At 43.7% G+C, this 18,609-nt stretch overlaps 1 protein-coding gene across 2 annotated transcripts in view; it reads right to left on the reverse strand.

The window, feature by feature from the left end:
• The window catches only part of ZNF236 (zinc finger protein 236), a 222,001-nt gene that overhangs the window by 169,730 nt on the left and 33,662 nt on the right, over positions 1-18,609 (reverse strand). For both annotated transcript variants that reach the window (XM_069730951.1, XM_069730952.1), the window contains exons 6-11: positions 12,736-12,908; positions 11,943-12,089; positions 10,375-10,446; positions 8,696-8,899; positions 6,499-6,712; positions 5,133-5,411 (exon numbers count right to left, since the gene is read on the reverse strand). In XM_069730951.1, the coding sequence (XP_069587052.1) occupies positions 5,133-5,411; positions 6,499-6,712; positions 8,696-8,899; positions 10,375-10,446; positions 11,943-12,089; positions 12,736-12,908 (1,089 nt within the window). The remainder of the gene's footprint in view (positions 1-5,132; positions 5,412-6,498; positions 6,713-8,695; positions 8,900-10,374; positions 10,447-11,942; positions 12,090-12,735; positions 12,909-18,609) is intronic.

The raw sequence follows: 18,609 nt of genomic DNA on the forward strand, positions 1-18,609 counted from the left end.
ATGCCCCTGGTAATCATTATACAAATTGCCCCTTCAACCAACTGGGCGTACACCACAGATGGTGTTTGCAGGCGTTCTCGTGTTTCGATTGGCCAAAACAAACATCCCTGTGGTATACGCCTATTTGGTTGAAGAGGAAATTTGTATAACCATTACCGAGTGGCATAACTTTGGAATGGAGGAGGGGCACAGAAGAATCCAGAATCAGAGGAGAAGCACCAAGTTGTGGAGGAACTGCAGTGATAATCCAGTGAGAGGTCCTCTTTAAGAACCATCGGGGACAGCTTTTAATTGGTAATTTTCAGTCTCTTCCAAGGTACGACAAGAAACATTTGTTCTTTTTAATCCAGAAATGTCCATTTTCTGATGTTTGCCAGTAATGACAAACTATGTTGTGGTGACTGTGTACTGAGAAAGGTGGGTGAATACATCTGCATGCTCTAGATTGCGAGGGGGACTGGTCTGATCATTGGGGAAGGGAGAAGGCCTGCTGTGATTATCATGGAACTGGGGGCCTGCTGTTATTACTTCGTAAGGTGGGGGATTCAATAAGGGAAGCTGAGGTGAGCGCAAAGAGCACAATTTTAATTACTACAATGGAGAAGGAACCTTTCACACTGTCAACTATTCTGACTACTGGGAAGCAAAATACCAAGTAAATTGGTCAGACAGCACCAATTGTGGTGCGTTTTCTGATTTTTTTGTATCCATTACTTTCAATCGTTTTTTTTTTTACCTTGGCCCTACAACCTTATTGTCTTTTTGACCTGGCTAATGTTTGCCTGGGCAAGATATTAATTTTATGTTCCATTTAGATTAAAATTAAAATCCTACAATTGGAACCATCCAAAATGGGGGCAACTATCTTTACTCTATGAGATCTCTATGTGTGTCACGCAATGTTATATATCATTTTAGTGCAATTTCTTGTATTTCTTGTTCCCTCAACTTAGGCTTCTCAATGTTTTTTTTTTTTTTCCTTGGCCCGACCAATCAAAAGGGTGATGCCTGATCCTCACCACTGGTTGGAGCCCTTACTAAGTTCTTTTATATTGTGTCAAAATATCCCAGAAGAATAGAGTTCAGCAAAACGATTTGCACTTTCCAGCATCCACTCCGATCCTCCAGAAGAAGGCAGTCTTCACTTCTGACCCCATTGATGCCACTTGCACTTACTAGGCCCTGCGGTGTCATGATATCGCAACAGACGCATGACATGAAGTCGCATGTGGTCTAGTGACTAGACCCGAGGTGATGTACTAGGGCCTAGTAAGTGCAAGAATCGTCAAGGAAGACAAGCCCAGACGTGAAGACTGCATGCTCGGCCTGGCATGCACGGCGGGCTGGAGTGAATGCTGGAACAGGGCAATTTGAAGCTTTTTGCTCAACTCTCAGAAGAATATTACAATTTGTACAAAAGCAGTGCTCCTCAACCAAAAATGGTTGCAACAAAAGAAAGGACGGTGTAGCATATAAAACTTCGATCAAAATGGCCTCCCCTGCTGTGCCTCTCCTACAGGTGAGCCTGTACCCTTGATTTACAATTGACCCAACTTAAGGTTTTTGGGGTTTTTTTAACAATGACAATAATTTAATATAAAAAAAAAGTACAGATTACTCAATAAAGACTGGCAAAATGAGCCGCATCCAGTAAAAAGGTTGAAGCAAAGGACATCTACCAATTACAGCCATTCATACTACACCAGACCCCTCTACATTATGGTTTTATACATGACACCTTAATATAAGAGTATGCTGAGAGATCTGAGCTATTTTACTTTCATACCATGCGTCTGTCAGACTGATAGCATAGTGTTAAGGCAAATCAAATTATGTATTTTTCTCTAGAACCACTGACATTATAATTCCATCAATCCTGATCTCTGTGGCCGGGAGCAAGATTTTGAGAGCGCCACAACAATCATCTTCATCACTATATCATATGCATTCATCCATCTTTTTTATGCTTACTGGAATTTTGTTACAAAAGGTGTACGCGCTCATGAAGTCAAGCTCATCCAAAGTGATCTGATGTTACTGACAAGATAAAGTGGTTAGCTGACGGCAGCAGTGAGCGGAGGGTACAGCAGTTTAGATCTTTCTTTAGTCTGACGGCCAAATTACCAGATTATACTGATCATTTTAATTCACATCTATATATATAATTGTCTAAGGGTCACTTCCGTCTGTCTGTCTGTCACGGATATTCATTGGTCGCGGCCTCTGTCTGTCATGGAAATCCAAGTCGCTGATTGGTCGCGGCAAAACGGCCACGACCAACGACCAATCAGCGATGGGCACAGTCCGGAAGAAAATGGCCGCTCCTTACTCCCCGCAGTCAGTGCCCGGCGCCCGCATACTCCCCTCCAGTCACCGCTTACACAGGGTTAATGGCAGCATTGACCGTGGTGTAACGCACTCAGTTAACGCTGCTATTAACCCTGTGTAACCAACGTTTTACTATTCATGCTGCCTATGCAGCATCAATAGTAAAAAGACCTAATGTTAAAAAAAAAAAAAAAAATAGTTACATACTCACCCTCCGTTGGCCCCCGGATCGAAGCGGCCGGTTACCGATGCTCCTCGCGACGCCCCAGTGACCGCTCCATGCATTGTGGTCTCGTGAGATGATGACTTGCGGTCTCGCGAGACCACTACGTCATCATCTCGTGAGACCGCAATGCACTCTTCAGACCAGAGCGCGCGAGGAGCATCGGTAACCGGCTGCTTCGATCCGGAGGCTCCGGAAGGTGAGTATATGGTGCATACTACGTGACTGGGCAGTATACTACTTGTCTGTGCTGTATACTACGTGACTGGGCAATATATTACGTAGCTGGGCAATATACTACGTAGCTGGGCAATATACTACGTGGTTGGGCAATATCTAGTATGTGACTGGGCAGTATACTACGTGTCTGTGCTGTATACTACGTGGCTGTGCTGTATACTACGTCACTGGGCAATATACTACGTGGTTGGGCAATATACTACGTGACTGGGCAGTATAGTACGTGTCTGTGCTGTATACTACGTGGCTGTGCTGTATACTACGTCACTGGGCAATATACTACGTGGTTGGGCAATATACTACGTGACTGGGCAGTATAGTACGTGTCTGTGCTGTATACTACGTGGCTGTGCTGTATACTACGTCACTGGGCAATCTACTACGTGGCTGGGCAATCTACTACGTGGCTGGGCAATCTACTACGTGGCTGGGCAATCTACTACGTGGCTGGGCAATCTACTACGTGGCTGGGCAATATACCACGTGGCTGGGCAATATACCACGTGGGCTGTGCAATATACTACGTGGACATGCATATTCTAGAATGCCCGATGCGTTAGAATCGAGCCACCATCTAGTTAGGAAATAGCTGCAAATATAGGTCCAGAATAGTGATGAGCGAAAGTGCTCGGATAACGTCTTATCAGAGTATCTTGGACTTGTTCGTAAATTATGTTCAAGTCCATGCGGCTGCATGATTTGAGGCTGTGAACAGGCAATCCTCACTTCTGCTTAGGCTAACAGCTGTGAATCATGCAGCCGCAGGGACTCCAACATAATATACGAGCACATCCAAGATACTCGGATAAGACCCGAGCATGCTCAGATGAGATGTTATCTTGTCCAGTGTCATCGGGATGTGCAGGACTTAGATGCAGTAAATTTCTTAGGAGACACATGCCACTTAAAAGGCAGCGGTCACCAGGAATAACGCTGTTAACCTGCAGATATGGGGTCAATCTGCAGGTTAACAATGTTGTTATGCTGGTCGGTTGCCTGCACGCAGCCGAATGAAAGGGGAGAAAATGATCTTTACTCTTCCCACCAGCATTCAGTTTGCAGACATAGGTGCGGGGGTGGCGCCAGTTCAGTATATAGTCTTACAGACAGAGTATACAGAGCAGCCGCTGTATCCGTGACCCTGGACCTGACTGACAGCCGGCCTCAATGTAGAGCCAGTGTCAGTCTGGGCTGGGGCGCGGTTACAGCGGCTGCTCTGTATACTCGGACGCTGACTAATATGTTACTCCATTCCATGGCCAGAGTAACATTTCTGACATAAGAAACGCAGCCAATTTTGATGAATGACAGATGGGTGTAGTCATGCCCCATCCTGGCTCCCCCGCAGCTAAGCCCATTTTGGCAGAGCTTCCCGAATCAAGTGTTAAAGCGCTAAGTCGCAAAATGTGAGCGCAACTTTGAATTGCACAAAGTGTTGCAACTTTTCAAGGTGTTCTTCACCAGTTTTTTTAAATCAAAAATACTTTTATGAATGGGGGCACAGTGTTCACATAAATGGGCTTCATATAATCACATCTTTATAAGGGGGTGAACACTCGTTCAACGGCAATATTGGCTGTAGTATCATCATATCGCATTGGTACAGGGTGTCTGACCCAAAGAAGGGCACCATATCCATCTAAAAGCAAGCGAAACATAGCACAGTATAACTGCACTATTCTGTATGGAGCAGGCTCGAGGCTGTGATTGCCCCCATCTCCACCCTTTATTTCTAGCTTATAATATTATGGCAGCATTTTCTGCTCTGATCACCAGTGAATCCTTAAGGGTCCAAGATCTGCCTCCTGGTCACAGACATTAAAGGATAATTTGGTCTGATTAGTCAGCATATCAATGACCTGCAAAAGGCATTAAACAGGATCATTCTCTAGATTAAAAATGGCCAACTTTCTCATTGATTATTTTATTCCTGCCTCTTCCCTGAGTATTCCACTTTTATTTTTATTTTTTTAAATCAGCGATATGGTTCCAGAGATACGGGCTTTTTTATTTGCTGGTAATTTTTATGATCTTTACCAATAGGGTGTTGCAGAGCAGCCTAAAGATACTCCCCCAAGGAATCCTGTTAGACTCCTCCCCTTGCCAAAAAGTAGCACTAAATAAAATGGCCACTATCTTTGGCACTGTACAGTGTATTTAAAAAAAAACGAACGGCATAATTGGTGGAGATCCCAGAGATCAGACCCCCACTAATCTGGATCTTTTCACCTATCTTTTTAGGTGATAACGTTTCATGTTGGGAACACCCCTTTCAATCAGAAAGTGTGTAAGGAAATCTACAATGCTTTATAAACCTAGATCTGAGAATTTGGCTACTTACCAGTGTGTAGGCGGATGTGAACCTTCAAACTTCCAGAGGTAGAAAAGCACTTCATGCAGAATTCACATTTAAAAGCCTTAATGCCCGTGTGGGTCTTTATGTGAGCAGTGAGGGTGCTCTTCACGGCGAAGGCCCTGAAGCACTGCATACACTTAAATGGCTTCTCGTGAGTGTGGATTCGAATGTGTCGCACCAAATCACTGGGCTTCTTAAACTCCTTTTCACAGTAAGTACAGACATGCCATCGGACTCCACTTTCCTCTCGAACTGAACCGGAAACTAATTATTAAAAAAAGATGGTTAGCCATTACTAACATACCAGAGAAATCAATACACCAGTCACAAGAATGTGAGACTCGTATACCACGGAGGAGGGATAGGATACAGGTCAGGTGAAAAGCATCTACTCACCGCAAAAGTGACAAAATAGCTAGTGTAAGGTGACAGAATAGCACCGCGTCGCTTTGCTGTGCATTGCATACTTTTGATGTCATTTTAGGCTTTATAGGTATGTCAATTATATAGATTTATTATAAAAAAAAAAAACAAACGCAGAAAATCACAGTAAAATGGCATTTATACATTTAGCTGTAGTCGGTAATCACAGTTTTTTTGGCATAAAAAAACTACAGATTTCCTGACTTTAAATATCAGTAAGCAGAATCCGTCATACAATCTGCAAACATTAATAGATCACACTGAAACCTGAGAAGGCTGGTGTACTTATTATGAAAATCCATGTTAGAAGGGCTGTATAATTCTTTTGTTAAGATACCAATGAAAAAAAAGTTCCTTTTTTTTCCTTTTCTTAGAGTATATCTAAATTAGCTCATAGCAGCCAAACTAGAAAACAACGTGCAGACAGCGCATGACAGGACTTTTTGCCCCTCATCAGTACATAGCAGGCCCCTGTTGGCTGATTGAAATGCCGTAGATGCAGCCGACACCCAGTTGTCAGTTCATTTATTAATGTCCAAGAGGAAGAACGGAACAATGCTCAAGAATTGGAATATTGAAATATCATTAATTAAAAAGAAGTTTACCACATTTGGTGACATTTTTAAATGCAAGTGTTTGGGTCTAAATGTCATTTTTCTCAACGGGGTTTCATTAAAAATGTTGCAGTTTGTATTTTACAGGCTCTTTTTGTTGCTGCTCACTCAACTTTCATGTGGTCTGTGGTCATAAATCAGGAGCTCAGGAAAACACAGATAAAGTTACAACCTCCCCCTAAGACCATCATAGTGGGCTGACTGATGGATTCTCCGTTAACTCATTCTGCAGCCAGTGCAACAGTGAGGTTATCGAAGGCAAATGGTACAAAACATTTAATGGAACCCAACTGCAAAACCCGTCAATGCTTTACCTTGTGCAAACGTCGATTTCTTCTTAAAGATTCTTTTCTCCGGCTTCTCGCCTTTATCCTGATCTTCGGGCTCTAGCGCAGGCCCTTGGTCATTACAGTCTATCTGGTGACCTGATATACATTCAATATCCTGAATGGTTGTCTTTCCTTGGCTGGGATCGCCAGGAAGGGGAGCAACTGGGATTGATGACAGTCCGCTGTTTTCTAAAGCTTGCTAACATGGCCGTTTAAAAAAAAAAAAAAGACAAAATTCTGTAGTCAAATGTCTCATAAAATAGAAATGTAATTCACAAATTATTACATTTTCAACTGAATTTTGAAAAAAAAAATCTTTATTGTGATCAATAAAGATCAGTTCAACATGGGTGTTTTGGTTTTTTTATACTGTTCAATGAGTCTAAAAAGCCTCCTAATCATGCAGCTCTCTGCCGGTTTATAGGGTGTCCAGTCATCATAGGCATCTATTTAGATCCGTCCTTGTAAAGACCCCTTTCTCAAAAGTACCACCATATATTCCTTTACTCCCCTGAGGAGTCCCCCTGCTACAGGTGCATGAAACGCATTGGGAGGGAAAAATAAGGACACTTCTAGTGGGAGAGGACCGCATTTGGGTACTGTCCTTGTCAGGATGGGAGATCTCACATGGGGCAGCACAGGGGCGTTTATGGCTCCTGCCTGGTCATCGTCTCCTCCTGAATCCATGAACTCCCTCCTCTGATTACATTAAAGGGAATCTGACACCCCATTTTTCGCCTATAAGCTAAGGCCACCGCCATCAGGGGCTTATCTACAGCATTCTATAATGCTGTAGATAAACGCCTGATGTAACCTGAAAGATAAGAAAAACAAGTTATATTATAGTCACCCAGGGGAGGTCCCGGTGCGGTCCGGTCCGATGAGCGTCACAGGTCCGGGTCTGGCGCCTCCCATCTTCATACGATGACATCCTCTTCTTTGATTCCTGCCGCGGATCTTGCGCAGGTGTACTGATTTGCCCTGTTGAGGGCAGAGCAAAGTACTGCAGTGTGCAGGCGCCGGGAAAGGTCCGAGAGGCCCAGCGCCTGCGCACTGCAGTACTATACATTGCCCTCAACAGGGCAAATCAGTACACCTGGCAGGAGGCAAGGAAGAGGACGTCATCGTATGAAGATGGGGGGCACCGGACCCAGACCTGTGACACCCATCGGACCAGACCACCCCGGGACCGCCCCTGGGTGAGTATAATCTAACTTGTTTCTCTTATCTTGCAGGTTACATCAGGGGCTTATCTACAGCATTACAGAATGCTGTAGATAAGGCCCTGATGGAGGTGGCCGAAGCTTATAGGCAAAAAATGGGGTGACAGATTCCCTTTAAGTGTGAAAACAAACCAAACAAAAGGTCTTCATTGCACTGGTATATCTGGGCCTCTATTTATGTTTTTTTATTGTATGTTACATTTGTGATTATATAGGCTGAGCCTCCATTCTAAAAAAACCGAAGCATGTTCAGTAATTTTGCGTTTTTTTTGCGGATATCCCACTACAAAATGCTTTGGGAAGTGTCCGGAAAAAACCACGGCAAAAACGCGTCAAAACCGCGGCAAAAATGCATGCGGTTTTCTTGCGGATTTCTTGCAGAAAATGTCCGTTTTTTCTCAGGAATTTTCTGCGAGAAATCCTGAACGTGTGCACATAGCCTTAAAGGAAACCTGTCTTATTGAAAATGGTATTTGGTATTTATTTAAAATATTTAAAGAGCAGAAGGAGCTGATCAGATTGAGATCTACATATACATTCTAATGGGAAACATTCAGTAAATCTTGGATTTTAGTCATTGAAAGCCCTGGTGTTTGTATGAATGAGTCCAGTGGGCGGTCATATTTAGTGATTGACAGTTTTTCCTGTATAACTGTGTATGTAGAGATATCTGCCAATCACTGATAGCACCGCCCACTGGACTCATGTGCAGATGAACACCAAGGGTTTAAAAAAATAAAATACAAGTTAAGCTGAAACTTTTCCAACAATCCGACATATCAATCTGTTTATTTTTTCCTTCTCTGCGCCATGCTGTCTAGACAGGTTCCATTTAACACCAAAGTATCTAAAAAAAGGAGTCTTCAAAATAGTGTGAACTCCACAGAAGACCCAACCAGACTGTAGACTTGGAAGTCAGGAAATCATTTCTTTCCACAACGTCCACCTTTTCTACTCACCTGTAAAATGTCTCGATTAATCCCCACTGCAATGTTCAATGGTTGTCCCGATTGTTGACTCTGGTGATTGTCTATGGACACTGGCTCAGCCAGTTCCAGAATCTGCTCGATAACATCGGTCACAACAGTCTGCTGTCTTTGCTGTCCAGCAGATGAGACGCTAGCCGTGTCTGTCTGAGCTGGCAGAGGGCGAAAAACTACTGCCTGCTGGTAAAAATGTAAGTGATTAAAGCCAACTTCTGTGTTATCAGAATAAGAAGAAAATCTAACAAATAGACGACATACACAACAAGATACAACTAAGCCTTGTAAATTATTCTGGTTCTGTTTGATGCCTCTTCATTACTAAGCCAGCGTAATGTCACCTTACAAAGGTGACATTAACCCCTTATTACCCCATATCCCAACACTACAGGGGAGTGGGAAGAGAGAGGCTAAGCGCCGGAATTGGCGCCAATTCTGGGGCAGCTGGGGGCTGGTATTTGTAGCCGGGAGGGGGCCAATAACCATAGCTACACAGACAGCTATGAATATCAGCCCGCAGCTGTCTGTGTAGCGTTTCTGGTTATAAATTATAGGGGGACCTCACGTGATTTTTTTTGGGGGGTCCCCCTATTTTTATAGCCAGTAAAGGCTAAATATACAGCTGTGGGCTGATATACTCATAAGCTCTCCTCACAATCCATGGCTAGAAAAAAAGGGTGAAAAAACAAACATTTAGCTGGGTAGAAAAACAAAAAGCGGACCTCAGCTCACTGTACAGTTAGTATTTGAAAAACTAATACTAATAAGGAAAATTGCATTTTTAATAGAATGTAACTTTTATTCCCACTTTTTACTATGGGTCCAATTCATCATTACAGTTTTTTACTTTTTGCCTCGTGGTATTCATTAATGTTTTTTGTGCCAATCTCTTCAAAATGGCGCACGTGGATTACAAATTTTGCAGAAAATAAAAAAAAAAAATGCTCTTTATTTTTGTCTTTAACCTGTTTTGTGACTTTTTAGGCACAGAAAAAGTAGCATGTTCCACCAAACAGTCACAAAGTTTATGCAAAAAGTTCAGACGTACCACAAATAACTCCAGGGAGAAAAATAAAGTACATCTGCGCAAACATTTAGAGACTTTTTTAAAAACATTTATTAAACTTATGGATTGACCAAAAACATCAGAAAATTTGAATTCTTGCCGATAATAGCAGAAAATAAAAAAGGCAAAAATAAAATAGGCTTATAAAAAACAAAAACAAATAAAAAGAAAGAAGGAGCAAATGAAAATAATGCAAAAACAGCAAAAACTTCCCAGAATATCAGACTTGAGGCTATACATAGTCCTGTAACTAATGGTTATGAATTGAATAAAAGGAATAAAAAAGTGAGAGAGGGAAGTTACCATGAAATGAGACTACAAGAAAACTTTATAAAATTTCACTTATTTGCATGATTGCAAGTGGATATGAATACTTCTAGAAAGAATAGACGAAGCAAATGATTGACTGTAATAGCAGTAAAACTTTAATCAGCAAAGAAATTAATTTCTTATCAGATCTTGTAAAATATAAGGCCACTAATCTATAAAACATCGATTTGATGCCAGCAGTCCACAATGCAATAAAAAGGTAACTGGGGAAAAGAAAGACAACTATAACACGAGTTTATTTTAAATTTATGGTACTTACATTTTTCCATTTTTCATCAGGAGATGGTTGCATGAGATTTGCATCAGATGTTGCAGATGGCTGAGAGGTTTCCTTAAAAGAGAGGTATTAACTTATTAATGATTAATGGAAATCCAGATTTATTCTACAAATATCTCAGGGAGTGAAAAATAGAGAAAAGCTAAAACTACAACATACTTTCTGGACCACTTTTTCCCCTAGTGGTTGAGCATATCAGTACTATTTACCTCCAAATCGGAAGGTGAGCGGTGCTGATGATGCTGAACATATCTTCTAGGACCTATCCTATCCATTAGAATTAAAAGTCAGCAGTGCCCCTCACTAAGGTGTAAGTGAGTGGTGCTGAACAACCATTTTAAAGGCATCTTACATTTACACATACACAGAACTGAGCACAAGCTAGTACCCATGATAAAATAACTGAGCATAACCATAAGAAATCATGAATTTACCATAGTCACGTGATGTTGCTCCGGGACTTTGATGGTCAGCAGTGTCGCTCACTTGCTGAGGTGTAAGTGAGTGGTGGTGAACAACCATTTTAAAGGCATCTTAAATTTACATATACACAACTGTGCACAAGCTAGTACCCATGATAAAATAACTGAGCATAACCATAAGAAACTGTTAATTTACCACAGTCACATGTGATGTTGCTCCGGGACTTTGATGGTCAGCAGTGTCGCTCACTTGCTAAGGTGTAAGTGAGTGGTGGTGAACAACCATTTTAAAGGCATCTTACATTTACACATACACAGAACTGAGCACAAGCTAGTACCCATGATAAAATAACTGAGCATAACCATAAGAAATCATGAATTTACCATAGTCACGTGATGTTGCTCCGGGACTTTGATGGTCAGCAGTGTCGCTCACTTGCTGAGGTGTAAGTGAGTGGTGGTGAACAACCATTTTAAAGGCATCTTAAATTTACATATACACAACTGTGCACAAGCTAGTACCCATGATAAAATAACTGAGCATAACCATAAGAAACTGTTAATTTACCACAGTCACATGTGATGTTGCTCCGGGACTTTGATGGTCAGCAGTGTCGCTCACTTGCTAAGGTGTAAGTGAGTGGTGGTGAACAACCATTTTAAAGGCATCTTACATTTACACATACACAGAACTGAGCACAAGCTAGTACCCATGATAAAATAACTGAGCATAACCATAAGAAATCATGAATTTACCATAGTCACGTGATGTTGCTCCGGGACTTTGATGGTCAGCAGTGTCGCTCACTTGCTGAGGTGTAAGTGAGTGGTGGTGAACAACCATTTTAAAGGCATCTTAAATTTACATATACACAACTGTGCACAAGCTAGTACCCATGATAAAATAACTGAGCATAACCATAAGAAACTGTTAATTTACCACAGTCACATGTGATGTTGCTCCGGGACTTTGATGGTCAGCAGTGTCGCTCACTTGCTAAGGTGTAAGTGAGTGGTGGTGAACAACCATTTTAAAGGCATCTTACATTTACACATACACAGAACTGTGCACAAGTTAGTACCCATGATAAATTAACTGAACATAACCATAAGAAAGTGTTAACTTACCAGAGTCACATGTGATGTTGCTCCGGGAGTTGAAGGTGCAGCCTGGGATCCCAAAACATGCATTTTACTAATATGAGTGTTGAGACTGCCCAAGCTCTTGAATACACAGCTACAATCTGGGCAGTGATAAGTAACTCCATTCTTTACCTAAAATGAGTGGAAAAAAAGCTTAATGGGATACATAGAAAAGGAGTGTTTGGTATATCGGAGCTCAACTGTTTGTCAGAACAGACACAACACACTTAGAGCAACAGTGATTTCAATCAAAACTGCAGTAAGCAGCCCAGTAGGTCACACATCACTGGAATCATGGTCTCTGCCCCTTTATTATGCTGTTCTCACACAGGGTGGCAAAAACCTGCTGACAGATTCTCTTTAAAATGAAGTTGTACAGAGCAGATAACTGAGCCTAGCATAGTGGCACTAGGTGAGCTACAAGTTTGGCCCCTTTTATTCTTTTTTGGATGTATCTCTTCAGATTCATTTCAATGATTAAACAATTCAGATGAAACTCAATGTATATATATTTCTCTCCACTACTTTCATTCACCGTTGTATTATAATTTATTTACTACACTGCTAACACCTGCCATGTCAACAACTCAAAATGTGAAAATGCCGTCAAAACCTCCCTGTACCATAATTCATGTGTATATGTAGTGTACAGAAGAGAAAAGGGCTGTGGAATGACTAACATCACCATTCACACGTCATTATTCCTATCATTTCCTTCTGCCAGTTTTGTCAGATCACAGGCTGAAAATAGACAGTAACTAGATGGCTGTGCATTTACCTCTGAATGAACTCGCTGAATGTGAGACTGGAGATTGCCTTTCTGCGAAAAGGCGGCTGGACAAAAAGAGCAGGCGTGAGGCTTCTCCCCTGTATGCTTCACCATGTGTGTGGCCAGCGCCCCCTTTTGGTTAAAAGCTTTTCCACATAGGTTACATTTGAAGGGTCTTTCACCTGAAGGAAAAATAAAAAGAAATATATCTTAAGAATCAGACTACTTAAGAGGTATATAAGCAATAATATACGATATTCCGAAAATATCAGAAGGTGCCCAGGTAGGGGTCCAATCCAAAATCGTAAATAGATGTGAAATTCTGCACCCAAACCGGATGTGGAGAACAGAAGAATTTTATTTAAACCAACCAATAAATCAAAAGTAATTTTAACATTTTGGTCCTATACCTGGACCTTCATCAGAATGAGGCGGATTGTACATAGTGAAGTGAAGGATAAATGACAGTAGCGCTGTAAATGACGCAACGTCGACCCACTTATATGACCAAAATGTTAAAATGATTCTGGATCTATGGGATTGTTTAAAAAAAACTCTTCAGTTCTCCACATTCTCTTTGAGTGACGAGGAACACCAGGGAGAAAAGGAATGTAAACCAAATAGAGGAAGAGGATTTGCAAACAGCCTAAAAGTCCAAGCAACAGCCGCAAATCAACACTCCAAACGCCTCTACCAACAATCGATCCTCCACTCCACACCAGGCAGTATAAGACTAACACCGGCTTTCCAGAATGCCAGAGGCGAGTATATAAAACAGAGGAGAGTGGTCAATACTGCACAGCCCAGTTCATCCAAGTAGGGAGGGCTCACAGACCCCAAGATGAACAGTTTAACCCCTGCATTGCTATCAGAAACTTGTACCGTTTCATATGAAGGAGATGTGCTTCTAGTCAGAGCAGGAGTAAGCGAAATCAGACACTGTAGTCAAGTTAACCAGTGACATCATGTAAGGAGGTGAAGCACAAGACGAGTCTGGGGGCAGTTACCTTCTCGGCTCCATGCCTGGAACCAGTGAGCTGTGCTACAGGTTCCCCAGGGGGCAGACTTAGAGACCGGGACAGGAAGGAAGCCGGGCAGAGCAGGAAAGGCGCGCGTGCAAGGGTCAGAGCAGCGGTCAGAGCAGCGTGAGCAGCAGTCAGAGCAGCGTGAGCAGCGGTCAGAGCAGCATGAGCAGCGGTCTGAGCAGCGTGAGCAGCGGTCTGAGCAGCGTGAGCAGCGGTCAGAGCAGCATGAGCAGCGGTCAGAGCAGCGTGAGCAGCGGTCTGAGCAGCGTGAGCAGCAGTCAGAGCAGCGTGAGCAGCGGTCAGAGCAGCGTGAGCAGCGGTCAGAGCGGGACGCAGCTGCACTCCGGGAAAGAGGGAGAGCTCCTGGTCAGAGGATAAATACAGGGAGATTGCCCAAAAAGACTGCATCTTGTGAGTACATGAAAGCAGACTCTGCTGTGACTGGAGAGGGGTGCCTTGACACCCGTGCGACCCATGCAGAGACTGTGACCCCTGGAACCCACGTTACCAGTGCAGAGCCCTTGATTCCTGTTGAGAGACTTATTAATAGACTGACCATCGTTTTCCAGGGATAGGCTGTGCTGTAAAAGTTAAAGACTCAGAGCCGGTGTATATCACATTAACTCTCGAAACCCCAGGCAGCGGGTTCCTACAGACTACTCAGCCCACGGACAACAGAGGGACAACAAGTGCCGCTGTATCTTAGCACCTACGTTGGAGAAGGCGACCCTTCAAGCAAGTCCTCATCAGACTGATAAGTGTTTTTTTCCTAAGAAATTCCATTTTCTACTGTTACACTGTTTGACTCCCATATTTTTGCACTGTTATATTGTTAGTTATATTCCACTTCTTCCTCCCTGCGAGGAGAACCTGATTCCTGTTAATAAACCCCTCAACTGTTGGTCTGTCTGTTCCGTGGTGACACACTAAGTACTTGCATCCTATTACATTTGGCGTAGTCGGCAGGATGTCACACAGTAGCGTGGAAAGGGCAGACCAAGCAGCTGGGGAAGTTCCCAGGTCTAGCATGTCCCTGGGAGCCATGTTGAATAATTTGCCAAGGTTCACTGGGAACAATGTAATGCTGTGGAGTTGGACGGAGCGTATCCAGCGAATGATGCGGATGCATCCCATGACACCAGCCCTGGAGGCGGAATGGGGCCCTGTGATCAAACTTATGGCGGCCAATCACTTGCCCATCCCAGTCGCAGGGGTGGTATAGATGAACATAGAGGTCTGCGGAAAAGACCTCGGGAGAAGAGGAGTGGTACTGGTGGATGGAGAGGTAGCTAAAGACCATACCGTGACCCTGGGCATGAATGTGTTAAAAGACCTCAGAAGCCTGGTTTTCAATGAGTCCCCGGAACAGTTCCTGCAACAATGGAGCGACCAAATCCCCCAGAGAAGGGTCTTTCAACAACTGATACGGACAGTCCACGTCTGGGAAGCATACAGCGACGGAAAGGAACTCGGCAAAGTCATCGCCCCCGCAAATAGAGTGTTGCCCGCTGGGCAGATGGTGCTTCCCCTGCCTATACAAACTGGCGTCCCGCTGGAAGGGGCCGAAGTCCAAATTGAGCCCAGCAGAGTCGACCAGCTGCCGTCAGGAATATTGGTCGCACGGTCCCTGGCTACTGTGCAGGATGGAACTGTCCTTGTGGGCTGCATAAATTTGGGGGAGACAGATGCAACTTTGCCCCCCAGAAGCAAAGTCGCCCAAGTCCTGGGCCTCCCAGACGAGTTGGTCCCAACTGAGGCGGTACAGCTGACCGTAAGGCCAGAAGATCCGTGGCTGGTGACCGTCAAAGCGGAGGCAGCTCTGGACCCCAGATTACTGCAAGAAGGGCGCCAGATACTGGAACGCATGAGGGCGGAGCTCTCAGAACTTACTCCACAACAGGTACCTCAGATGGAAGCCTTATTGGGGAAATATCAGGAGGTGTTCGCCAAAGATGAAGATGACTTTGGACGTACCACGGCCATTACCCACGAGATACCCACCGGGGATGCGGCACCAATCCAGGAACGGTACCGCCAAATACCCCCACAGATGTACCAGGAGGTGAAGGGAATGCTGTTACATATGCTGAAGAAGGGAGTTATACTCGAGAGTCAGAGCCGTGGTCTACCACTATAGTCTTGGTGAGAAAGAATGACGGGTCCTTGCGGTTCTATGTGGACTATCGCTGGCTCAACGCTTGCACAGTGCGGGACTCGTACCCACTGCCCAGGATAGAGGAGACCCTGACGGCACTAGGGAATGCCAGATATTTCTCCACGTTAGACTTGGCCAGCAGCTACTGGCAGGTGCCCATGTCTGAGCAAGACCGAGCCAAGACGGCTTTCATCCTTCCGATGGGACTGTATGAGTTCGACCGGATGCTCTTCGGCCTAGCAAACGCCCCAGGAACATTTCAGCGACTCATGGAGAGATGTCTGGGAGACCTGAACTTCGAAGCCACTTTGATTTACTTGGATGATGATATTGTTTTTGCCCCCACCTTTGAGGAGCATCTGCATAGACTAGAGCAAGTTCTGAGTCGGCTACAGAAGTACGGCTTGAAAGTGAAACCGTCACCTCTTCCGTACTGAGATTGAATACTTGGGACATGTTGTCTCCGTTGAAGGGGTGAGGCCTTCCCAGGAGAAGATCGCTGCGGTACAAGAGTGGCCAACTCCAAAAACTGTGAAAGATGTGAGTGCGTTCCTGGGACTCACAGGATACTTCAGACGCTTCATACAAGACTTTACCCGCCTTGCTAATCCACTCATCCACTCCAGGAGTTGTTGAGGGGAGTGCACTCTTGCACCAAAAACAGGAACATACAGTGGGGGAAGCGTCAGGAAGAGGCATTCTTGGCTTTGAAGAAGGCTTTGACGGAGGCCCCCCGTGCTGGCCTATGCCAACTTCACGCAGCCGTTCATCTTGCACACTGATGGGAGCCTGCAGAGCCTCGGGGCCATACTATCGCAGATGCAGGACGGGAAAGAGCGCATCATCGCATGCGCCAGTCGGTCTTTGCATACGTGACAAAACCTGGCACTCAACTTTTATGTCTGAAGAGATATTTTATTAATCAGCAACGAAACGTTTCGGTCCTAAACAAACTGGACCTTCATCAGTCACGTGCTATTTAGCGTGTATTTATAAGAGATGTGCTCCTATGAGTAGGCAAGATATCAGAGTAGCTGGCAGAAAGCAGACCATATGGCTGCAAGGGCAGTATCCTATCATGTGGGGTAGCCGTAATGACGCGGTGTCCACCGCTAGTCCAGACGCTTTAAAATATCTCTTCAGACATAAAAGTTGAGTGCCAGGTTTTGTCACGTATGGTCATGGTGTTGAAACCTACCTGAGCACCTCTTGTCCTTAGGCTGTGCACCAGGTTATATACTTAAGTCGGTCTTTGCATGACTCGGAAAAGAATGCAGAAAACTACAGTTCGTTTAAGCTGGCGCTGGTGTGGGCAATGACTGAGAAGTTTGCGGAATATCTGGCTGGCTCAGAAGTTCATGTGCTGTAAAAGTTAAAGACTCAGAGCCGGTGTATATCACATTAACTCTCGAAACCCCAGGCAGCGGGTTCCTACAGACTACTCAGCCCACGGACAACAGAGGGACGACAAGTGCCGCTGTATCTTGGCACCTACGTTGGAGAAGGCGACCCTTCAAGCAAGTCCTCATCAGACTGATAAGTGTTTTTTTCCTAAGAAATTCCGTTTTCTACTGTTACACTGTTTGACTCCCATATTTTTGCACTGTTATATTGTTAGTTATATTCCACTTCTTCCTCCCTGCGAGGAGAACCTGATTCCTGTTAATAAACCCCTCAACTGTTGGTCTGTCTGTTCCGTGGTGACACACTAAGTACTTGCATCCTATTACATTTGGCGTAGTCGGCAGGATGTCACACAGTAGCGTGGAAAGGGCAGACCAAGCAGCTGGGGAAGTTCCCAGGTCTAGCATGTCCCTGGGAGCCATGTTGAATAATTTGCCAAGGTTCACTGGGAACAATGTAATGCTGTGGAGTTGGACGGAGCGTATCCAGGGAATGATGCGGATGCATCCCATGACACCAGCCCTGGAGGTCTGTCTGTTCCGCTGTGACACACTTAGTACCTGCATCCTATTACAATCACATATCTACATTTCCAACGGTACAGTACACTATCCTAAGGAGCTTTATATTGACAAAATGAGGTATAATAAAATGCAAAGCCTGCATGCTGAAAAGCACGATTTGCTTTACATTACGATACTTTTGTATCATATTGTGAGAAAATATTTTCAACATGTACAATCTGACAAGGACATTTCCCACAACTAATCACACTTTTACAGAAGAGGTCTGCACGTTCGTACATTTTGTACCTTTTCATAATGTACACATTTCTTCTGAATATAACATTTTGCGAAAAAGAAAAAGGAAAATCGTAATGTTATTCAAAATACCTTGGGCTCTCTAAACGGCACATATATTGAGATTATAATATATATATATATATATATATATATATATAGATAGATAGATAGATAGATAGATACGGTATAATACATATATATATATATATACATATATATACATACATACACACACACGTACATACATATATACACACACACATATACACACACAGTGCCAGTAAAAAGTTTGGACACACCTGTTTATGCAATAGTTTCCTTCTTCTAATTAGAATATGCACATTGCAGATTCAGACTGAAGGCATCAAACCAAAAAGCAGAAAATATGTCACCACAGACTAAAGAAACTTATGTGAAACAAACCAGAATATATGTGTTGTACCTTAGATTCCTTTTTACACTGATGACAGCCTTACATCCCCATGGTATCCTCGCA

The sequence above is a fragment of the Ranitomeya imitator genome, chromosome 6, assembly GCF_032444005.1.
Source record: "Ranitomeya imitator isolate aRanImi1 chromosome 6, aRanImi1.pri, whole genome shotgun sequence".
Taxonomy (NCBI): domain Eukaryota; kingdom Metazoa; phylum Chordata; class Amphibia; order Anura; family Dendrobatidae; genus Ranitomeya; species Ranitomeya imitator.